The sequence below is a fragment of the Hakea prostrata genome, chromosome 7 (genome assembly GCF_041222555.1).
Source record: "Hakea prostrata isolate BN-2017 chromosome 7, UWA_Hpros_2, whole genome shotgun sequence".
NCBI classification, from domain to species: domain Eukaryota; kingdom Viridiplantae; phylum Streptophyta; class Magnoliopsida; order Proteales; family Proteaceae; genus Hakea; species Hakea prostrata.
The window spans coordinates 1805747-1829213 of record NC_142606.1 but is presented as its reverse complement, the minus strand read 5'-3'; the positions used below and the strand labels follow the sequence as shown (position 1 = coordinate 1829213).

Sequence of the window (23467 nt, the reverse complement as noted above, 5' to 3'; positions counted from 1 at the left end):
TGTTAGACCATTCTCCCATACTCACTCATAAGGTATATTCGTATATAACAAAACCTACACTCATGTGAGTGTGAAAGATCTAACGAGCAGGGTGGGTGGGTGAGGAGGATCTCCAATATTAATGGAGCAAACCAACGGTATGTTTCATGCTGTCACTAAAAGAAATTTAAAACGGAAACGATGAGCTCTGAGTCGCTTACTGTAGCTGCAGCGTGCATCATGTAGGGGTGGCGAGGACTCAAGAGTGAGTGCATGCTGGATGGAATTTTATGTTGTTTGTTTTATATGATACATTGAAAAGAAGTAAGAGAGCAGCGAGAGCAAAAGATTGTAAAACAAACGTACGTCAGCTTTCAAACTATTGACCAAAGAGTAGTCGAGTGACTCAAGTTAGAAGCTCAGGAAACTCTCTGGTTCATGCCTTCCACTCTAACTATTCCACATGGAAATAATAGAGAATTTATTTATGGTAAGATAAAGAAACATTAGTTCCGGTAAGGAACTTATCATGGAAAGTCACTGCAGCAACCAAAATAAAATATGAGGTAGGAACTGGAATTTGGAGTGATGTTCCCAAATTTGTCAACTTCAAAGATAGCTAGCTCCAACTCAAACAATCTTCACAAGGAAATAATAAATATTAGCATGCACCCAACATTCATCAAAGCATAAATATAGCAAGCTCTTGAGCATGATCTTCTTGAGCTGCAACTGCAACTAAGCTTGGGATTTGGAAGGGACAAGATGAGTGACGCTCTAGAGATAGATTCAGGAGAGAAGCGTCTCAATGAGCTTGGTTACAAGCAAGAACTCAGAAGAGAAATGGTGATTATCTGATTTCCTCTATTTACAATTCTTATCTAATCTGTGCTTCTTCTTTTTTTCCTCGGTAATTCAATCAATATCTTGGTTTCTGCAGTCTCTGTTGAAGATATTCGGAATTACATTCTCAACCATGGCAGTTTTCATAGGGACACCTCTGTATGGTTCAAGTATTGTTTATGCAGGGCCTGCGAGTATGATATGGGGATGGGTGGTGGTCACGTTCTTCACTTGGTTTATTGGGTTTGCCATGGCTGAGATCTGTTCTTCTTTCCCGGTATGTGTGTTCCTATATTTTTCTTGTTTTTATGGGTCATTGTTATGGCAATAAAGATGATCAGGCTGACATGATTGTAGCATTGACATCACAGACGGCTGGTTCACTTTACTTCTGGTCTGCTCACTTGGCTGGTCCTATTTGGGGTCCATTTGCATCCTGGTGCTGTGCTTGGCTGGAGATTATCGGCCTTGTTTCTGGGATAGGTGCTCAAGTATGTACACCATCTCGCTCTGTCTTAATGGCCCAATCACTAGCCAATTTTTCATATCTAACCAATCCTAAGGGGTTGGCTCAATTGACAAAGACGAACACCTCATGAGTAAGAGGTCCAAGGTTCAAATTTCCTTTTGGGATTGCGCAATTCTAATCCTCCAATTATTAGGTATAAGCTTCACTCATATATATCAAGCTGCCCCTTGAGGACTAGTCGAGCTGCACATAAGCTAGTCCGGACACCTTAGTTTCAATGATGAAGACAGTGGGGTGGAGCTTGGCTGTCAAAGAGAAAGGTGGGGATGGTGGATAGTGTTGGGGTTGGCTATGTCTTGTATTTTGCACGTTCCTATAATTTGAGTTTGATTGTATTTGTAACTAGAACGGGTTCGGGGTCAATTACTTGTACAAGGATAGATATGTGATTATGTACAAATTAGAGTCTCGAGCATTGCCTATAAATTAGTGGACCTTGATTGTGTTTAGCTGGGGTTCTTCTTGGTAGTGGTGCATCCATCTCTAATAGATACCTTGTCCCAGGTATTAAAATGGCTTCTAATTTATATCTTCTGCTCCTCTGCTAGGCTTATCCAGGGTCACTAGTATTGCAAGTCATCATTCTTTTATGTACTGGTACAAACAAGGGTGGCGGATACTTCGCTCCTCCCTGGTTGTTCTTGTGCATGTACGTCGCTCAAATCATCATATGGGCACAGCTCAATGTCTTTGCTCTCAAAGTTATAGCTTTTCTTGACCAAATCTCAGTATGGTGGCAGGTATATTTTGATCTGTAACATTTCCTCCCCCTCTAGATCTGTGGCACAGACCATGAAAATTTTTTGAAAAACCTTTTCAATCATTACAGTTCTTGCTTAAATGCACTGCAATTCATCTATGTTTTACAGGTAATTGGTTGTGCGGTTATAACTGTAATGCTCCCCTTGGTGGCACCAAATACTCAATCTTCTTCTTATGTTTTCACTGAATTTAAGACATCACCGGAGTTTACTGGGATTAGTAGCAAACCCTATGCTGTGGTTCTATCACTACTTCTCTCTCAATACAGTTTGTTGGGTTATGACACAGCTGCACATCTAACAGAGGAAACAAAAGGTGCAGATATTACAGGCCCTATTGCAATTCTTTCAGGCATAGGAGTCATCTCAGTTTTTGGAGCTGGTTACTACTTGGCTCTTACTTTCAGCATTCAGGTGGGCATTTTACCCTTTTGGAGTATTAATGTTGATCATTCTTTTTAGGGTTTTTGAATTGACATCTAATTTTTAACCTAATAGATCATCTCTTTATCTTTGTACAGGATCTGAACTACTTATTTGACCCAACAAATGAGACAGCAGGGGCACTTCCACCTGCACAAATATTCTATGATGCATTTCAAGGGAGGTTCCATAATTCTACTGGAGCTATAATTTTTCTCATCATCGTATGGGGAACTTTTTTCTTTGGTGGCCTTTCAACAACGACTAGTGCTGCAAGAGTGGTAAGAGAAACCAACTTCTCCTCCTAATTTATATAATCTGAAACACCATTAAGGCACTTACATAGAGGTATTTGTTATGTTGTAACCTGAACTCTTATACCAAACTTCAAAGATAGTTCATGTACCAATATAGTTTGGTGGACAACCCAAATGACTCAATTCTAGAAATCTATGATGGAAGCAGAGGACTAGCCCAAGCACCAAGCCCATCATTGATCTCGGTGTATGGTGGTAAAATATGATTTGACCTGATGGATCGCCTAGGATCGCCTAGCTACGAGATCATTGAAAGATTTGAGATTTTCACTTTAGGGTAGCAATTGGTTGAAAGATCTTTATTATATTCTTCTATTATATATTGAAAGATCTTCTTCTTTACCTATGGATGTAACACACCACATTAGTATGTGAACCACATTAAATTTCTATATATGTGTTACTGCTTTATTTTATGTTTCAATTTGTGATTTTTTTTATGTTCACCTTAACAGTAATTTTATCTGTCATGCATGTTTTGTTTTAGGTTTATGCTTTGTCAAGAGATGGAGGAATTCCCTTTTCCAAGGTATGGAGACAAGTGCACCCAAAGTACAAGGTTCCACAGAATGCAGTTTGGTTGTGTGCAGCCATCGCCATTGTTCTTGGATTACCACTGTTGAAGGTTAACGTTGTCTTCATTGCTATCCTTTCTGTATGTTCAGTTGGGTGGTTTGGTAGCTATGCAGTGCCAATTTTTGCAAGGCTGGTAATGGATGAGAAGAATTTCAAACCTGGACCTTTTTATCTGGGAAGAAGCAGTAAACCAATTTGCTTGGTGGCTTTCCTGTGGATATGTTACACCTGTGCAGCGTTTATATTGCCAACTTACTACCCCATTACATGGACGACCTTCAACTATGCACCTGTTGCTCTGCTTGTGTGTTTGTCATTAATAATGTTGTGGTGGGGATTAGATGCAAGGAAATGGTTCAAAGGACCAGTCAAGAACATCATTCTTCAAATATAAATGGTCTCATGCGTGTCTTCTTTGTGCATGAGAAATCTTAATGAATTAAGATCAGATTCTACCTTTGTTTACGGAAGATTTCCTTGCATTAGTCTCAATTATTTCATCACTATCGATTAGCATTGACTGAAATATATAATTTTTAATTAAAAAAAAAAGGTCAAATATGAGAAATATTTAAAAAGGAAAAGATGATGTCAAGATGAAAATGTAATCTGACTGATAGTCATCAGAAAATTAAAATATTGGGTTTCTTGACTCTTGCATCCAATAAGACAGATTTGACTGGAATTCTACAATCACGATGGTGAATTTGAAGTTTGTGCTTTCCAACTCAAATTTAGATAATTGGATTATGATGTGGGATATCGAATCTGAACTCTAATCCCAATTATAACCGTTTTCAGTAAAATGATAAAAAATTATGAAGAAGTCCCTTCATAATTCCCCTTGAATGAGGTGGAAATCTCCCTAGTATGTTTGGTGGGAGTGGGTGTAAATTGTTACCCTATCAAATCTCTATTTTGAGGATATTCGTTAGTTTCTAAAATTTGAACCCTCTTGGTCGGTTTAATCTATTTTTATATGGGTTAATTCAGTAGTCGATTGTCTAGCTAGGAAGGTCCTGTCCTTGGCAAGTAAGACGGTTTAGTCTAATTCCATTCCTTGGCTTCTTGAAGCTTGTACTCAAGATGTCTTGGCTTTTTCTTGGCACTCTGCTAATTAAAGTTTTGGTTACAAAAAAAAAAACTCTATTTCAAAGTTTAATCTTTTCAAATAAAATTATCAATTTATGTAGAATATTACATAGAGGTCCCATCCCGTCGTGTTGAAACTCCCTATTATATGGTAAGAGCATTGTAACAAACAAATACACACTTCATGTAGAATATTTAGAACATGAGATGAGGTATATAAGTTTTTTTTAGTCAAAAGTTACAAAGTATTCATATTTAAGAGCTTTTGTTTTTCTTCTCTCTCTGGCAGGCTTACCTTTTATGGGTAGCAAGTTTGCACATTCTTCTAATTTAAAATTCATTTAGCGAAAACATAAATAATAGCAGGATCTGTGGCGCAATGGTAGCGCGTCTGACTCCAGATCAGAAGGTTGCGTGTTCGATTCACGTCAGGTTCAGTTTTTTCCATGCATTTTGCAAAACTCGAATCCACTTGATCATTCATAAATGGCGACTACCAATTGAAATTCAATTTGACTGATCTTTAATAAAAAATAAGGACTTGGGAATCTCACTGACTTCTCACGAGATAATGGTGCAATATTGTCAACCTCAGGCGCTCATCTATGTTCTCTTTTTCTTCTTTTTCTTTTTGGGTATCTGCAATGGTATTAGCAATACTCTCCTAGTCTTTCGCTGGGAATCTCAGTTAGCTATAGAGTTCATTGAAAACAGAGGTGAAGAAAGAACAGATTACACTACTAATTTCACTTCTGGTTTGCCTGTGACAATATGATGTCTAACATACAACCTCAGGTTACATTTTCTCTGTTCAAACCATCTATATTATCTGCAAAGGTGTATATAAAGCCTCTCTGTTGTCCTGAACCGATGTCTTTTGACCGCTTGAATTCTGCAGGCTCACCAGATGGTTTTGGAAGAGGAAACTCTAGACAGGAGAGTTCATCCTCTTGAAGTTGATTCAGCAGAGAAGCGTCTCAACGAACTTGGATACAAGCAAGAACTCAGAAGAGAAATGGTATCCAATATTTCCTCTTTCTTGTTCCAGTTTGATATGCTTAAGGAAGTGTATGTGACGATATTCAATATCTCTTTTTCTTTATCAGCATTCATTCTATATGTAAGAGATTGAGAGTGAGTCTTTCTTTGATTTTTGCAGTCTCTGTTGAAGACATTCGGAATTACATTCTCAAGCATGGCGGTTTTCATAGGGACCCCTTTGTATGGTTCAAGTATTCTCTATGCAGGGCCTGCGCCTATGATATGGGGATGGGTGGTGGTTTCATTTTTTACCTGGTTCATTGGGATCGCCATGGCTGAGATCTGTTCTTCTTTCCCTGTACGTTTAAATCTGTTACATTATGATCATCGTCTTCCAACACTGTTCTTATTATATCAGGACAAATGGTTATCAAGTGGAAAAGGATTTCTAGTGCTCAGAAGAAATCTCTCAGTTTCAGAAAGACTGTTTCTCCAGAAATTTTATCAGACTGATACTGTTCTTGCATTGTTATCAGACTGCTGGTTCACTTTACTTCTGGACTGGTCATTTGGCTGCCCCCAAATGGGCTCCATTAGCATCTTGGTGTTGTGCTTGGCTGGAAGTAATCGGTGTTGTTTCTGGGATAGGTGCACAGGTAAAACTGTTTCCTTCTCACTTGTTTCTCTTGAATGGCTTGGCTAATCTAGAGTTCAGCTGTAAAATACAACTCTGATTAACTTAGTTGAATCGGATTGGTTTAGATTACCATGGACATTCTCTCATTTTCATCAATCGAATCGACTGATTAACCAATTATATATACATCAGCTCTGTGCTGCTGCAAACCACTATGACCCCAAGTATTACATGTTTTCTTACTCATCTTCTGCTTTGTTGCTAGGCTTATTCAGGGTCACAGACATTGCAAATCATTATCCTACTATGTACTGGTACAAACAAGGGTGGGGGATACTTTGCTCCTAGCTGGGTGTTCTTATGCATGTACATCGCTTTAACCATCATATGGGCAGTACTCAACATATTCGCATTACAAGTTGTAGCATATCTTGACATAATCTCAATATGGTGGCAGGTAAGCTTTGATCTGTAACTATATATCATGATAACTATCATTCATGGGCCGGGATTTCCTCCACCTCGTTTCTAGTGTCTCACTTGAGAAAGGGGGGGGGGGGGAGAGAGATGGTATGGTCGTTTCCAGCTACAAATTACAGTGAGCCACTACAATTGCCAACAGAATCAGTGGGCTGGTTCCTTTTTTCTTTATAATCACCAAAGTCGCACATATGCTGGGTATAGAAAATTTCATCTCGACACCATTCAATCCCATGCTTCTTTATGGATTCTGACTGTTTTAAGTAATTCAAGTGTTTCCTCTCCATACACTTACTGTCATAAAGAAGAGCCTGATTGCCGGTTCTTGAGAGATTCTTAGGATCATCCACTTGGAGAGAGGGGATCTCAAAGTCAAGACTGGCCATGAGGGACAGTTCCTACAATTTAGGTTGCATTGATGACACCATGCATGATGTGAACTACAGAGGTCTAAGAGTATGTCTGAACCATCACCCTGCAAAATGAGATAAGACTTGATAAGAGAAGTCAAATGATCCTGATAACCTCCACAGAGCCAGTCATTTTCTCTGTCTTCTTCTGCTCCTCCAGCAAGATATGAAAGCTAACATTGATAAAACGTGAGCGGAAGATATTTCATCTTTCTCCGTTTCACTAATTCTTTGTGTCACTGTTCAATATCTACATCAGAACCTTTTGTGAAACAAATCGTGAATTTGGTACAAAACCCCATCAACACCATACACATTATCATGCAAGTGAGATTCATCTTTGCAATAGTTTGGGTGAAAAAGAACCATCTTTACCCTAAGATGCTAAAAATTTGACTGTAATTTGACAAGAATCCATGTAGCCAACCCCATTTAGTTGGGACAAGGCTTCTTCTTGTTGTTGTATCTTCAAGTACCAGAAATGACAATGGAGGCTAGAGAGAGTTGTATTTTTCAGTGATTTCTGTTTAATCTTCATAAAAACTGTACTGCTGATTCCAGGTACAGACCAAAAGTTTCCAAGAATCTTGTCAATGTAGTTTTCCTCTCAAGCACTGCATTTCTTGTGTGTTCTACAGCTCTTTCTAGCTCTTTCTATTTACTCAAGAAAAGGCCTGTGGTCCTGCAGGTAATTGGTGGTTTGGTTGTAACAATAATGCTCCCCTTGGTGACGCTGAATACTCAATCAGCGTCTTACGTGTTCACTCATTTTGAGACATCTCCAGAGCTGACCGGGATCAATAGCACACCATATGCAGTGATTCTATCATTACTTCTCAGTCATTACTGTTTGTATGGTTATGATACTGCTGCACATCTAACAGAGGAAACAAAGGGTGCAGAGAAAACTGGCCCTATTGCAATTCTCTCGGCCATAGGAGTTGTCACATTCTTTTCAGGGGCTTACTACTTAGCTCTTACTTTCAGCATTCAGGTACTTCCTAGGTAGTACTGTTTGGGTATTATGACCAGTAGAAAATGGGCATACACATGGGCATTGACACTACATCTTTGTGCAGGATCTGAACTACTTATACGACCCAAACAACGAGACAGCTGGAGCACTTGTACCAGCACAAATATTCTATGATGCATTTCAGGGAAGGTTCCATCACTCTGGAGGAGCTATAGCTTTCCTCATCATCGTATGGGGATCCTATTTCTTTTGTGGCCTTTCAGTCACTGCAAGTGCAGCCAGAGTGGTAAGAAAAACCAATGCTATCTCATTCTTATTATCATATTACTTTGATTAGCATCAATGCATATCATTTTAAGTATCAACAGATGGGAATTCATTTAATAAAAGGTTCAGCAATATATTAGAAAGTTATATTTAATCTGTCATTATTGATTCTAGGTGTATGCTTTTTCAAGGGATGGAGGAATTCCATTTTCAACAATTTGGAGACAATTACACCCAAAGTACAAGGTGCCAAAAAATGCAGTCTGGTTGTGTGCAGCCATCTCTATTGCTCTTGGACTACCCCTATTGAAAGTTGATGTTGTCTTCACTGCCATTGCTTCTATAAGTACTATTGGATGGGTTGGTAGCTATGCAGTGCCAATTTTTGCAAGGCTGGTAATGGATGAGAAGAATTTCAATCCTGGACCCTTCTACTTGGGAAGAGCTAGCAGGCCAATTTGCCTAGTGGCTTTCCTGTGGATATGTTATACCTGTTCGGTGTTTCTATTGCCAACTGACTACCCCATCACCTGGAACACTTTCAATTATGCACCCATTGCTCTGTGTTTATGTCTGACAATAATAATGCTGTGGTGGCTGTTGGATGCAAGGAAGTGGTTCAAAGGACCAGTCAGGAATGTCAAGCTTCAGAATGCAAATGATTAACATCCTTGTAAATGCTCTGTTTTCTACTTTATGCATGAGTTAAACGAATATTTCTTAATGAAAAGAGAGGACAATTTGGACCAACAGACAAGAAATTGATTTGGTGCATTACCAAAGCACTAGAAGATTATTTTTACCCACCACTTTAAGCCAAATTATATACAAGAGGATACATGTATCAAAATGGAGGAGAATTCCAACAGCTGATCAAAAGCAAAAATTACCAACAATAGATTAAAGATTTTGCTCCTATCTTTAGGCTAAAGTTTTAGTCTCTTTAAAAGAATCTATTAGAACTCTTCCTTTTTTTTGGCTAGAACAAATTATTATAAGTTACCATTATGAACAAGTTGAACCAGAAACGGTTCCAATATTAGCAACATTGTTTAAAATACGGGTAAAATATCCCACGACACCGAGCACCCACAACTGTATGATTTTATTCCGCAAGAAGAATCATCACAAGGAAGAAGAAAAAAATGAAACATGACACACTCTGTGAATTCCACTTGAATGAAGTGACAAAGATCGAAAACAAATCAATGGTTAAAGAGAGAGTGAATGAACAACGTACCCGAGAAATAGAATCACTCGAAAAGGGGATTTGAAGGCAAAGCAGAGCTCGAGCAAATTGCAGCAGCAGATTCCAATTAGGGTTCCAAATCCCAATTCCGAAACGTATACGGGCTTGGCTTTCCTCCTTTGTTCACAATTTTCGTGCTATAATTAATAGACTACAGAGAATGATATGTGGATCTGTGGTGCAATGGTAGCGCGTCTGACTCCAGATCAGAAGGTTGCGTGTTCGATTCACGTCAGGTTCAATTTTTTTCATTTTTCTTTTGCTTTTCTGAGATAATAATTCACAGTTTCACACTGGATGGAAGTTGCAATAGATAAAGAAAAATAAGGTAGCAGGCCAACATAATTAAGATCGTTTTATTAGAAGAGAAAAGCACCAGAAATTGAACAAAAATTATTTACATAAGCTATGTAAACAAGCTGAGGCATTATTGTTCTTGCTCGCATTCAGTTCCTAGGGAACTGATAGGAGATTTGGGCAAGCAAGCATTTTAACTCCTTCCATTCTTCTACCCACAAACTGTAACTAGAATTCTTAGCCACAACATCTTTAGAAACTTCCTTCTTGTCAACTAATTGACGAGCATACAATTCAAAATTGTTCATTTCGTCCCAAAGTTGAGCCAACTTCAATGGATCTTTCTCACTTTTTGCATTCTCCAAGCAATCCTTGGCCTCTTCTACTTTTGCCCAAAAGCAAGAATCCTGTGTCAGCCCTGCATACTTGCTCCTCTGTCTATCAACATCACCAGCTTGTTTTCTATTCCCCCACCATCTGTCAAAGATCACATACCTTCTCTCCCTCCCATGTGTCCGATAATGACCTTTGGTCTTGTGCATTCCTTCCCTATAATATTCAGCAATGTCTAAAGGTTCAACAAGGAGTTTGTAGAAATGAGATGCATTGACAAACTTTGCTCGCAGGTGAAAATCATGGGGGAGCTGATTAGTCTCCAGCATATGAATTACATTATCCCAAAATCCGGCGAGCTTGAATCGGTTCATATTCACCTTGTAGTCTCTCCTGGAAGCTCCCCTTTGCTTGAAGGTGTCATAGTAGCCCATTTGATCATCAGATTCATCACACCGGGACTTGTACCACTCAATCTCAGCTCTGTATGGTGTTACTCTGGCTAAACTAATGGCAAGGTTAGCACCATTCAAGTTTGGCCTTTGACCCATCTGTTTTGCCATCATTAGGCATTTTTTGCCATGTTCAGCAACCAAATCCTACATCAACCCAGAAACAAAGATAGTTTTATTTATGTAGAATTTGTTGTTTGATCTTAACTTCATAATAGAGGAAAGCAGCAAAGTTTAAAAAACTACCTGGCCTACTATCCCAGAGGCCTCCAATGCTAGTGAAATCCCCACTTCATAGCTCGACCCGAGAACAGCCCCTTTTGTGAAGCTTCTGCTCTTCAGAAACTGCTGTGAGATTTTAGCTACAACATCTCCATATTTGAGATGATCATCAATGACAGAATTTGACGACCTCGATATAAACATCAAATGCAGCATTTGAACAACAGCTGTTGCATTGTCAACACAAACTGCTCCATTTTCAGAACACAAGAGATAACTCCCAAATGGGCTATATGTACTCTTCACTGAACCTTCTCCATCTGCTGCTGCAGCTGCAGCTGCAACATGGCCCAAGATGTAATGGTAGAATTCAATTCTAGAATTTTCAGGTAATTGCATTGCTTGTTGGTTCAGCAGTGGAGATCTCATAGAGAACTGCCAGAGCTCCATTAAATAGTTGAGGTGTGGGGTAATGGAGGCTATTGGTGCAAAGAACAGTCTTGGCATAAGATCATCCTTGGAAACCACATGACAGAAGCTTCCTCCCCACCTTTCTCTAAGAATTGCTTTGGAGAAAGATTCATTCCCTAGCAATGGAGACCCAAAAGTGATACAGAGGATCGACAAGGGAGAAGACGAAGTAGACTGCAAATAGAGTAACCAAAGAGCTGCAAGAGAAGCAGTTGTTCCCCCAATTGAGTGTCCTGTAATAATCACTGCCTTGCTTCTGCTCGTCACTGCCTCTATCTACATAGACAGAACCATTGAAGATAACCAACAAATTTACTAGTTGAAGTATGTGTGAAAAAAACTGTTCTGTAATGTTCACATTTGAGTTTAATTGGATACTTCCAATCATTCAGTCCTGATTAATATCTTTTACCCTACAAGCCCATATTCCCAAGGGATTGGTGAGTTTCAAACCTTGGAACAAATTGGTTCCACCAGCTTCAAACCGTCTGGGTTTTGAGAAGATCTTAATTGGATCACCTTCTCATCAGGGGGAGAGGTATATATGTGTTTTCTGATGTGTTTTCACCGCACAATAAGAATAGGGCTCAATTCTAAATACCAACATAATAAATCGATATTCACGTGAACCATACCCCTATTATATGATGAAAAAATTTGGCGAAGTACATACTTCTCCCATCTGAATTCAAACCCACATAGGGTGTTAAACATACTTCTCCCATCTGAACTAAAACCCACATAGGGTGTTCATCCTCTTTTCCCAGGAAGATTAGGGAGACTGGGCCATCCATTAACTGGGGAATTCATGAATCAATCAAATCATTAGAGCATTACAGAAAAGGAGAAAAATCCAATCATTTGAAGGAAATGATGACAAAAATAAGACGCGTTTTGGAACCTGTAGTAGAGAGCCCATTGTATACGTGTTTGGTGGCTTTGGTCCATCACATAATTGCCTCAAGTGGGCCCGGAATTGTCCATGGTCAAAATTGTCGGTTTCAGATTTTATATTGATAATACTGTTGGCTTGGTGGTATTTTTTGGAGCAGACTTGAATGCTACGCATTGAATGCATTGCATTGAAATTAAACCCCCTTTAATAAAGATTAGGCCGGTTTTAGATTTGACGAATAAAGTTAAAATGAATTATTCAAGTCTTGAAAAAGAATCATAGCATGGGAGACATGAGTTCAAATCTTCGCCATTCAGTCTGCCTTTTTCACCTATTTTTCCAAACTCACATAAGGCCATAAAATCTTACATTCAGATTTGTATTTATGGACAGTGTAGATCCAACACTCATATGAATATAAAAAAATAGAGTAAAAGAGTAGACTGAATACAAGATGAGAATCTCCACTGGGGAGACACAGGGTGTTGAAGGGTCAGATTGAATCAGTCAATCTAACCTAACACTACCCTAGGGAGCTAACCTCCAAACCCAAACCCAAACCTTGTCCAACTTTATTAAAAGTAGATCAAATTCATGTAGGTTTGGGCGATTCGGGTCGACAAGATTTTATTCAAACCCCGAAAGAGACAGGAAACAGTCTTCTCAGAATAAGTGGTTAAGCAATTATTATATTCTTAATCAGGAAACTAAGCAAAATCAAGCTGAGGGTCACAGATTTCCCTTTGGCTTCTTCCGATGGAAGAGAACAGCTGAAAGAAAGGAATTCATTTAAAACGCGAAAAAGACTGTAATCTTGATAGCTTAGTTACCTAAAAAAATTTATGTGAAGATTAAAAGTAGATGTGATCTGGAAGAAACTGTATAAAAAAATAACTAATTGAAATTAACTTGAAGAGAATTGGAAGGGACGTACCTGACTGGGGAAGATCGGACTTTGAAACATATTTCGGAAGACCTTCAAGAATCCTGAATGAACCATGGGAGGCTTATCTCCATCTTCTCCGGTAGACGACGATGAAAAAGGCCCATTAATATTAACTCCGTCGAACTCAAACGGCACCAGAAATTCCCCTTCTGGGTTTACTCCGACTGCCGATTGAACGCCGGAAAAAGCTACATAACCCACATCTCCATTTTGATGCACGACGAAGCTATGAGGCGCTGTAGAATTGGCATGGTTGCAGAGCTTCCATGATTCTGAGAGTAATGGAGTTGAAGCAACACAATCTGCTAACACCTCACTAGTTTCAAACCTGGCATCGATCTCCAATTAAAATTAGAAAGGGAAGAAAAATTGAGAACCCAAAAGGCAATCATTAAGTTAGTTAACAAGATAGGTACTACTCTACTTACGGTTCATCTTCCATCGTTCCTGCCTCTTCTGCTGCTGCTGCTGCTACTGAGAATTAAAATGGAAGGTTGAGCTGCGGTGGAGAATATAAACTGGTTGCTTCAGTGGAAACGTTGCATAACCAACATCAATGGTCGTTTGGTGGGTCCACCCCACCGTGTTGATATATCATATGATTTCTTTCATATCGGTCTTTTTAAGGATTTGCGTGTCTAATGGTCTATGAATGTGACTCCATTTTGATCCCGTTTGAACATGTGGAAAACGAATCTTGAAGTCCGTCGATTCATTAAAGTTGGGCAAATTTAAGCAAAACAAATGATAGCTACTTGTTTTTTTTGGTAAAGCAAATGATGATGGCTACCTGGCGAAGAGGGCCATTTCATCTCTTGGAAGGACAAAAAGGCATCCTACACTCCTTGGTTCTTCAACAGTAAATGATCTATTTCAGTATTTCTTACCCAGAAAAGAAGAAAAAAATAACAGTTGTTTGGGCTTTTTTCTGATAAAAGCTGCTTAGCTAATAGATTGCTATGTAAACAGTGACATGTAAATGTAAAACCTCAAATAGGATATAATTGTGCATATTGCGCACGTGCTGTTAAACCTCAAATGCAATATCCACATCATTTCCTGCTTTCTAAAATTTTGGGAGAGTATAGACCTTGACTCATCTTAAAAGTTAAACCTTTATGGTCTTGTGGGGTTCACTGATATTTTATTTTTTTTGTTTATTTTATCAGTATTTAAAAATGAATCCTACTCCTATTATGTAGTGGAGAATTATAAAAGGAGTATAGACTTCTACCTAACGGACCACCGAGACTCTAAGCGTGGTCTCCTCCCCAGCACCAACTCTTTTTTTTTAATAGTGAAAAAATTCAAATGAAATTAGGAAATACATTTACATAGTTCATACATACTATAGTTACATAACACCAACTCCTTTTGCTCCCCTCTACGCTCCTTCTCAACTTCCGTGTTGAATATCACCCACACCCACATAAGGGTGTCAATTTGGTACTGTAACCGTTTAACCGTACTGTACTGAACCGTTTAAACCTTACAGAATTAAAAATTTTGTACGGTTTGTACCAAAACCTAATTTGGGTATTCGGTACAGTACAGTCTCAAGATAAGGTATCATACGGTTAGTATATACTATAATACTGGATACCAAAAGTAAATTTCGATACCGAATTATGTACCGTATATACCGTATAACCCATTCTATTACTTTACATTCTTCCATAGAATATTGCCTCTGTTTTAACAATATCTGATAAGAGATCTAATAACATGGATGGCTAAATACCTCTAAAGAATAGAGACAAGAAGTGGAATGAATCTTAAGAGAGTTGAAGCCTTGAAGGAGTATTTATTGGGTGGCCAAGGACAAGACCTACATGTCCAATGGAGATGAAAGCTCTCCCAAGTCCTCACGTCTTCTGGCCCATTTTAGACCTTGAACAGCGCCGTTTCCTGCTTTTCGTATTGGTCTATTGAGGACTCTTGGGAACTATTTATGTTTACCCCAAAAGATGAACAGCAAGTCAAAAGTGACAGTTATCCATACTTCAACTTTCAACCAGCACTTGAGAACAATTTTTTTTTTTTTTGGTAAGCACTTGAGAACAAATTTAAAGTCTAGACAGAGAGAGAGGAGGGAGTGACATATGTGTATGTGGTCCTCCTTGGTAATGAATGGTGATAGTTACTGCAGGTGATGGTGGGCAAATCCTTAATTTCTACTTCTTGTCTCTGTTTCTTTTGTGGAGTGTTGTGGTGCATTTGGGTAGTTGATGATACTATCATGCTGGTAGTGCAAAGGAAGCGATGTGTTTACTGATCATTTCTGGATCATTACTTTCCCTCCCTCCTCAGGTTTGGGGAGATCTAGTGATTGTGAACTTAATATGTCTATATTAAACAAAATTATGGGTTCTTAATATCGTCAATTGCTCTGTTTCTTCAACTGTTGTGCTTAAAGAAATCTATAATAAAAGAATAGGTTTCATACCGTAACAAAACCAAACAGTATATAGAACTGTGCTATTTTTTCTTACTGATTTTATACTATTTTTCATACTGTACTGTTTTTTAAAATACTGTTTTCATATAGTATAAATTTGGTATTGTACGTTTTGCTATGAGATTTTCAAATTTAATATCGTACTGTACCATACCAAATCAACACCCACAACCTCCTAACTCCTTGTGTCAATCTTGTTTGGTTAAAAGCCAGATTTTCCATTAGGCTGCGTTTGTTTGCTAGAATAAAAGTAGGTGAGAAAAAAATTTTGAAAAAAACATATTTTTCCATAAAATCTTAAAAGTGTGGTTTGTTTAGTTGCGGTGAAAAAGTTAGAGATAAGCTTTTTAAATTAAAGAAACTTGTCTGGTGAGGTGGCAAGTTAATTTTTCTACCCTATACCTTTTCAAAACCCTACAAAATATGTAGGACTTTGTGAAAAAATGTGAAAAATAAAAAAATAAAATCATAATTAATATTTTTTTACAAAACCATAATTAATACTTTTCCACTACACATGGGGCCTATATTTTGTTTTTCACCTCCTTTTTCCCACCTTATCTTTGCAAACAAACAGAGCCTTAGGCTTTCACCATCAATAGAACTTCATCTTTTGACCGCAACATTGAAACCAGCCCTTCGTGCATATTTCTATCTCAAGTCTCTCACATTTCTTTGCTTGCCCTTTACTCCACCTAGCTTCTAGCTAGACGCCCTAGTCCTTTTCAAAGATGCTTAAGATTTGAATGTTAAAGAAAACTAAGGTGTACTTCATTTCTTAGGAATTCAAGGCTTACCCTTCATTTCAAATCAATATTTTTCCTTCCACTTTTAGAATTTAGACTTATAGTTGGTCTTCTGAATGGGAACGCCAGAGTGAGAATTGTGGTATACCCTTTGAAGACTTGTTTTTCCCACAAGGAAAATACATTCATTTATAAAAGATAAGCTCATTCCTACATGATTTGTTCCCTTCCTTAAGAAGACTTGTAATGATCTTATGAATTTTTGTTGAACATATGTACCCTGAAGTGAATAAGTGCTAGATTCATTTCAAAGAATGCAAAGAATCATATTACTAAAGACATGTTATCTTTGTCACCTTCCAATATATCAAAATAGGATTTTGATTCTTACATAGGAAAACAAATCATGAAAGGAAATGAAGGAGTGCTAACCTCTGTCAGATCTATTTCATACCCAAGAAAACCCTAATGTGGATTATACAAACACTCCATTAGGAAATCATGTTTTCTTGACTACAGCAGTTGCAGACAAGCAATATCTACTGTGTTTCCGTTTTCAATTCAACCATATGAGTCAGTAGTTGGATTCGATGGTCTATTATGTACCACAATAGAGAAATAGAAAACTTCTTATTGGTTCCTAGGTTAAGTGATTGCCCAACTCTACTATTTAGACCCCACTAATTCTTGGATTTTCCTTATTGGGTTCCTATAAAGAGCTTCAAATAATAAACCAGTCAAGCTAACCTGTCTTTGTCTCCCCCTGGGAATTTTCAGAGAACCTTCATCAACCAGAAGAAGAGAAAAGGAGAGCTAGTTGGATTTTTTATCCAATGCCAAAGCCTGAAAATGATCATCAGTATCATAAAAGAAATGAAGAAACCAGGAATAGAATGTCATATTTTAATGTTGTTTACTAAACTGTCTTTGATTAGAATCTCAACAACCATATCTTCTCAGCTTCTACACTACAGAACACCTTAAAAACCTTGGCAATGAGCAACTTCCTAGCAATTAATAGATAGATTACAAGTCCCATTAACTCTTTTATGCCATGAGCAATTTTTAATTTATTTTATGCTCAAGTTGTTGTCACATTGTTATTCAGGAAGTTAATGGATTTCCCACTAAAACCTTATTAATACTAATTAATAATATTTTCCAAATTAAAGAAGATTTAATTATAGAATATAATCATATGGGTTAACTAAACCAAGGACCAAATTCAAGTTATTCTATTTATGATGGCAACAGAAATCTATGTAAATAGACATTGAAGTCTTTCTTTGAGGTCTTCCAACTGAATATGCCAAAGCATATGGTCAGAGATTCTATACACATGCACAAAAACTTCCAACACAGAATTGCTGGAAAGTTTTTGTAGAAGAAGAATGCAAATGCGTTTTTTTGGTCCTTAAGTCTTTTAACTTTGTGTTTGATTTACTTTATATCTTATGTGTTGGAACTTGTCTAATCTATGAAGTGGGTGAATTCAATGAGAGAAATTGCAATCAGGTTTCTTTGATCATAGTCAATGTAATACTCAAATAAAATGTACAAGTGCATTAAGGGGGACACGATGGTCATATAGAGACAGGGCTAAGGGCATCACCTGATCATATGAAAGTGATCCTTAGAGGGAAGAGAAATCATATGAAGTTTGAAATATGAACCTCAAAGGTTAGAGCTTAAATTTATTGGATTAATGGGCCTAATTATGGATGTTTACCATGTAGGTTTTGGGATAGATCATCCAGCAATTGTAAGTCTTGGAGGTCAAGGATGCCCGTGATAATTGCTTCTTTCTTGTGATGATATTGTGTGGATGTTGCTAGTTTGGATACACATTATTGAGAGTAAATTTGAAGTCCAAATTTGCTCTGGACCCTAAATTAAATCTGGGCAGCAGACTGCTGGAGCAGCGCTGCTCCCAAGCAAAATGCATTGTTTTGGGATACTTTGGACTATCACAATTATTATAAATTTATAGTTTTGAAATCGATTCCTCACGCAGTATGTTGAGATGGCCCAGTTGGTCTAAGGTGCCAGATTAAGGTTATGGTCCCTATGCAGTTATCATAAAGCTAAGTTTGTGAACCGATTTGAGTAAGGCTTGGGGGGGGGGGGGTGTTTCATGGTATCCCATTGAAATGGTATGAAAAGAGTCAAGAGTCATTAATGAGTAAACCCTATATTCATCTTGTCCCATTTGTCCTTGCATGGGCTATTTAATTTTTTTTTTTAAATAGTAACATTAAAATTTCTTCATTGTGTCTATAAAATACAATTTGTGAGGAAAGTGGAACAGAGAGAGGAAAAAAAGTTAAAAAAAAAACGTGCAATTTCCTGTGAGGAAACTTGAACCTTTCTTACTTCTGAATCATTACAACAACCAAAAACTACAAGTGCTCTATATATTTTTTGTTTTCTCTCGCCATGCTACGATTTAAGGTTCAGCTCACCGTTGTAGCAATTTCTCTATCATACAATTTAAGGCAACCATTAGGAAAATAGGGTTTTTTTCTCTTGCAAAAGATGAGCGGATGACTGATTGATTTTGGGATTTTAATATAAATTTAAAAAGTTTAGAAACCAAGCATAATACTCTATTTCACCCGCGGGGGCGCCGCGACAAACCCGGGGGGAGAAAAAAAGAGTGGGAAAAAAAACAAGGCCCCATGTGTAGCGGACAGAAGTTGACACGTCATGGTAAAAAAATGAATGCTTTGGATTCTACCGAATAGATTTTTATATGTAAAATGTTTAACTTATTACAATTATTTATCCCTCAAACTTTTTAAATTTACAAAAGCAATCCATGCTCATCTCGATGAACAAGAATCCTAAACTTTGTCCGCCATACAAGCTCCTCTAACCCATTCGACATATACAAGACCATGAGAAACGTGGATGGTACACTGGTACATTGAAGGAATCTACCAGACTACCTCAGCTTCACTCACTAATCCCTACAGATAAGATCATGTTTAACATTTTGGGGTTAACCAAGATTAGGTTAGTTCTGCTCAAAAAATAATGAGCTGATCATGAGTATCCAAATGACTTACCAACTTGGCCATATCCATTTGGCAAGATGACAGAAGATCTAAAAGAACAAAAATCCCTGTTCGTGAAGAAGGAATCCCATCTGGGGTACCTTGCATGTTCAGTATCATAAGCCCCCCAGGGACGATCTCTTCATCTCTGACCAACAAGAAGGATTGAATGTCCTTTGCAAATTGAGTTGAGCTTCCATAATGGATTCTTCCTTTGTTCCATGTCGGCGAGTTCTTATCCAGCACCTCATCAGGCACCTTAGAGAGCCAGTGAAGTGCAGAGGATGAGTGCACCAAATGGAGAGAGGCTTTGGGAAACAAGCGACCATGGAAAGATCCTGGCACACCCGTTGCATAGTATCGCTGGTCCAGAGGAAGAAAAGTAAAGAGTGTGTTGAAATCATTTGAGACATGATCGTTGAAGAACACTTGAAATTCTGGGATCTGGGTGCTTAGGCCTTTTGATCAATACTTGAGCTTAATGGCTTCCACGATGTTTTGCATCGCTATGAATGTATTGGGTCCGATAGAACAACCCAAATCAGTTATGCAGAACACAGTATTTATAAAAGTGGTTGGATTCTTTGCAACTGCATCATCTAAGCTAGCTTTGGAAGCGTTTGTAATTTCTCGTAGAAGTGGAGCGTCTTACCTCTTCGCAGATTCGTAAGATGGGTTGGGATGTCCTGGAACTTGAGATAAACAACTGGCTCAACGCTGTCAAAGATTGTAGTCAAATCCCTCTTCAATGGAGAAAGAATCGTCTGCGATCACGTCTTCTGCAGCTCCGACTTAATCCAAAGAGCCCATCAGTGGTTTCCGGCAAAGCCAAGGTCAATGATGGAGGGGTTAGAGGAGCTTGTATGGCCGGATGAAGTTTAGGATTCTTGTTCATCGAGATGAGCAGGGATTGCTTTTGTAAATTTAGAAAGTTTGAGGGATGAATAATTGTAATATGTTAAACATTTTACATATAAAAATCTATTTGGTAGAATCCAAATCGTAATTTTTTTACCATGACGTGTCAACTTATCCGCAGCCGCAAACAAAAATCCCATGTGTAGTAGGGTGAGGGAGAAGGAAAGAAAAAAAGGGTTTTGTGAAAAAAGTGATAATGGTGGGTCATATTTTTTACTTTTTCAAAATTTTCCATAAAATTACACCAAAATTGTGTGATTTTAAAATGACTTGAAGTGGGAAAGTTTGACTGCCACATTATTACATAAGTTTCCTTGATTCAATGAAGCTTGTCTTTCACTTTTCCACCCCAAACAACCAAACAATTTATAATTTTAAGATTTAAGGGAAAAGTAAGAAATTTACACTTTTTTCAATAATTTTTTCACCCCACTTTTATTCCATCAAACAAACGCATTTTTATTGTTGGCAATTAATTTTGTCCTAGACTTGGATGCACAGTCTCCAAATTTAATGCAATATATTAATGAACGCATTCATCGTTTTCAACCAGACTCTAAACGTGGTCCATGATCACTTGCCTAACCATTTGGGGCTATGTTGCAGCTTTTAAGTATTACTATTGCTGTATTGATTTTTATCTTGGTAAATATTATTTCTATTGGATTTATTCTACGATTCTCATGATATAATCTCATGCTGTAACTGTTTTGCTGAACTTCTATAAAAAGCTGTTTTTTACCGTCACTTCACGGTTAGCATCCACGTTTGTCCTTTTAGGATTAGATTGTACAAAGAGTATTTAATTTTTCCTATTTAAAAAATAAAAAAAGTTACTTTACATCTACTTGTGTCCTTTGCATTTTGATAGTTGACAGTTTAACAGTAAGTATGGTGAGTCATTTCATATCCTACTATATAAACTATAGCTGGGCCCTTCAAACGATTTTTAGTATTTTTGACATCAATTAACTTCAAAGTCTCTCGAGGTACTTTGTTTAAATGAATAAAGGTAGAATGAGAAGAAAAGGGTAATTTCTAGGTCAAGCAATGTGATTGCTCATGTCCTAGCATGGAAGGTGCTGTCAATTATGGGCTCGACAGTTTGGCCTCTTTTCTATTTTTGGCTTAATTCTTCAGCCTTAGCTTTAGCCTGTACTTAATGAATCTATTTACCCAAAAAAAAAAAGTAGAAAAAAATTAACTTTTTTTTTTTATTAAATCATAAAATTATGGTTTATTTAATTGCTTGGGGTGAAAAAATTAGAGACAAGCTTTTTTAAATTTAAACCTGAATAGCCAAAATCTGACTCCAAATTCTTATTCGTTTAAGGGTTTTGGTATTGGAAACAAAAATTTACCGTAAAATATTCATATCCGTCCACTAAACAACTGGATTCAGATTCGGATAATTGCTTATCAGATCGAATAATATCTAGATAAAAAATTATTCGGATAGAGTAAAGTATTCAACATTTTTTTTATCTGAAAATTGATGATAATTGGATTCGGAAACCGGTAATAGGTAATCGGAAAAAAAAATTATCCGGTTAGAGCAAAGTATTAAACACCTTTCTCAGAAAATCACTGATAATAGGATTCGGAAACCTGTAATCAGTAACCAAAGGAAAAAAAAAAAAAAAAAAAAAAAAAAAGAGAGAGGGAAGAAGAAGAAGAGAGACAATCACCAATCAATAATCGAATAGTTATCGGATTATTATCGGATATCCAATAAAGTTTTGGATTCGAATTCGGATGCCTTCACCAAATTTCTACCGAATTCGTTTTGCTAATCTAATTCGGATTCTGATACCGGTATATCTGAGCCGAATCTTATCCATTTACAGCTCTACTTAAATTAATGAAATTTGTCTGGTAAGGTGGCAAGTTAACTTTCTCACCATTGCCTTTTCAAAACTCCATAAAATATATGAGACTTTGTGTGACAGTGTGGAAAATAAAAAACGAAACCACAATTAACGTTCTTCCACAAAATTCCTTCATTTCCTTTATTTTTCCTTCACCCCATTACGTATAAGGCCCACATGTTTTTTTTTCCACTTTGCAAACAAACGCTGCCTCATTGAAGTACTCTTCGAGTGAGTGTACAATAACTTATTGGATTCAATTACATCTAATATTTTAATTTAAATATTGTATACGATACAAATCTCTTTGAAAAAAAGTTATATTTATCACTTCACATCCGTCTCCGTCATTCTAAAATGATCACATTTCATATTAATAATAATAGGAGCTAGCCACCATAGAAGTTGGATGCCATCCACCACTCCACCAGTCTCTCCTTTTGGTACTAGTCCTGAGTCCCCCTCCTCTGATGGACTTTTTTAATGAGTGCCTAATGAATTATAAGATTCAACTATGTTGTAATATTTTAATTAAAGAGCTATGATAAATTTGATGAATACATTTGAATTAGAATATTACATATGATTGTATCCTATAATACATTGAACATTAATTGAGAGATTTTCCCCTAAAAGTGTAATATGTGTGAACATCGGGTTCAATTGCATTGTTGTATCATTGAGATGTATATCGATACCAATGCAAGTACAACTGTTTACTCTATCACAACTAGAATAAGACATTTCGCTAAAATTTGGTGAATTTGGGCCGGTTCGCCAAAGGGCAATACTTTTTCTCTACCGAAATTGGTATTTCCAAAAATTGTTGGAAAACCGTCAGTAATTCGGCAATTTTCCAGCAACTAGCGAAAAAATAACCGAAACTTTACGGAGCTTGAGATCCTTTGCAGCGACCGCCATTGCCTCAACCATTGTCAGACGTTTATTGGATGTGGATTTACAAACACTATTGGTTGTGGTGTTGCTACTTCATTGTCATTGCTATGGAGAGATAAATGAAGAAGAAGAATAAGAGAAATTTGCCATCTTACACTTGAGAGTTTGGATAATGCACCATATAACCTATGCTGATCTGTATTTTGCAACTAAAAAGGGGAAGCAGAGAAGGAGACGAGGGTGAAACTAAACTCAGGTGATCCTCGAAATCACGAGATATTGATTTCGACGGGAACCAAAGAGTTTACTAGAATCTGGTAAAAACCTTTTTGCTGCTTCTCTTCTCCGATTGACATTTCAGACCATCCTTGATCGGCCGGAAGAATAC

The 23467-nt window shown here is 37.4% G+C and overlaps 3 protein-coding genes, 2 non-coding genes and 1 pseudogene across 5 annotated transcripts; 4 read left to right on the top strand and 2 right to left on the bottom strand.

Annotated features, from left to right (window-relative positions):
- The first annotated feature begins 744 nt into the window (after positions 1-744).
- On the top strand, positions 745-3822 carry LOC149008861 (amino-acid permease BAT1 homolog). Its single transcript, XM_089160859.1, has 7 exons — positions 745-825; positions 920-1099; positions 1194-1313; positions 1900-2091; positions 2221-2526; positions 2634-2816; positions 3340-3822. The coding sequence occupies exons 1-7, from the start codon at positions 745-747 to the stop codon at positions 3820-3822; spliced, it is 1545 nt and encodes a 514-aa protein (XP_089016985.1).
- Positions 3823-4885: 1063 nt separating this feature from the next.
- On the top strand, positions 4886-4957 carry TRNAW-CCA (transfer RNA tryptophan (anticodon CCA)). Its single transcript has one exon. It is a non-coding gene; the product is annotated as a tRNA-Trp (tRNA).
- Positions 4958-5122: 165 nt separating this feature from the next.
- LOC149008859 (amino-acid permease BAT1 homolog) lies at positions 5123-9017 on the top strand. Its single transcript, XM_089164301.1, has 8 exons — positions 5123-5315; positions 5419-5538; positions 5680-5859; positions 6038-6157; positions 6404-6595; positions 7717-8022; positions 8108-8290; positions 8446-9017. Exons 1-8 carry the CDS (start codon positions 5292-5294, stop codon positions 8935-8937), a joined length of 1617 nt encoding a protein of 538 aa, XP_089020427.1. The 5' UTR covers positions 5123-5291; the 3' UTR covers positions 8938-9017.
- A 672-nt stretch (positions 9018-9689) lies between these two features.
- TRNAW-CCA (transfer RNA tryptophan (anticodon CCA)) lies at positions 9690-9761 on the top strand. The gene has a single exon. It is a non-coding gene; the product is annotated as a tRNA-Trp (tRNA).
- A 72-nt stretch (positions 9762-9833) lies between these two features.
- Positions 9834-13825, bottom strand: PAD4 (alpha/beta-Hydrolases superfamily protein). The gene is made up of 4 exons (XM_089163609.1): positions 13565-13825; positions 13125-13464; positions 10849-11571; positions 9834-10749 (listed from the first exon to the last, which is right to left on the bottom strand). The coding sequence occupies exons 1-4, from the start codon at positions 13576-13578 to the stop codon at positions 9967-9969; spliced, it is 1860 nt and encodes a 619-aa protein (XP_089019735.1). The 5' UTR covers positions 13579-13825; the 3' UTR covers positions 9834-9966.
- A 5386-nt stretch (positions 13826-19211) lies between these two features.
- Positions 19212-23103, bottom strand: LOC149008856 (loganic acid O-methyltransferase pseudogene; annotated as a pseudogene).
- Positions 23104-23467: the final 364 nt, after the last annotated feature.

Bases quoted from the DNA above. Each gene is read 5' to 3' on its own strand.
- LOC149008861 (XM_089160859.1), top strand. From the start codon at position 745: ATGAGTGACGCTCTAGAGATAGATTCAGGAGAGAAGCGTCTCAATGAG. The intron at 2,092-2,220 runs GTATATTTTGAT...TATGTTTTACAG, and splicing joins AAATCTCAGTATGGTGGCAG to GTAATTGGTTGTGCGGTTAT. The intron at 2,817-3,339 runs GTAAGAGAAACC...GTTTTGTTTTAG, and splicing joins CGACTAGTGCTGCAAGAGTG to GTTTATGCTTTGTCAAGAGA.
- LOC149008859 (XM_089164301.1), top strand. From the start codon at position 5,292: ATGATGTCTAACATACAACCTCAG. The intron at 5,316-5,418 runs GTTACATTTTCT...TGAATTCTGCAG, and splicing joins TGTCTAACATACAACCTCAG to GCTCACCAGATGGTTTTGGA. The intron at 8,023-8,107 runs GTACTTCCTAGG...ATCTTTGTGCAG, and splicing joins CTCTTACTTTCAGCATTCAG to GATCTGAACTACTTATACGA.
- PAD4 (XM_089163609.1), bottom strand. The intron at 11,572-13,124 runs GTACGTCCCTTC...CTGTCTATGTAG, and splicing joins GTCCGATCTTCCCCAGTCAG to ATAGAGGCAGTGACGAGCAG. The intron at 10,750-10,848 runs GTAGTTTTTTAA...GGGTTGATGTAG, and splicing joins CCTCTGGGATAGTAGGCCAG to GATTTGGTTGCTGAACATGG.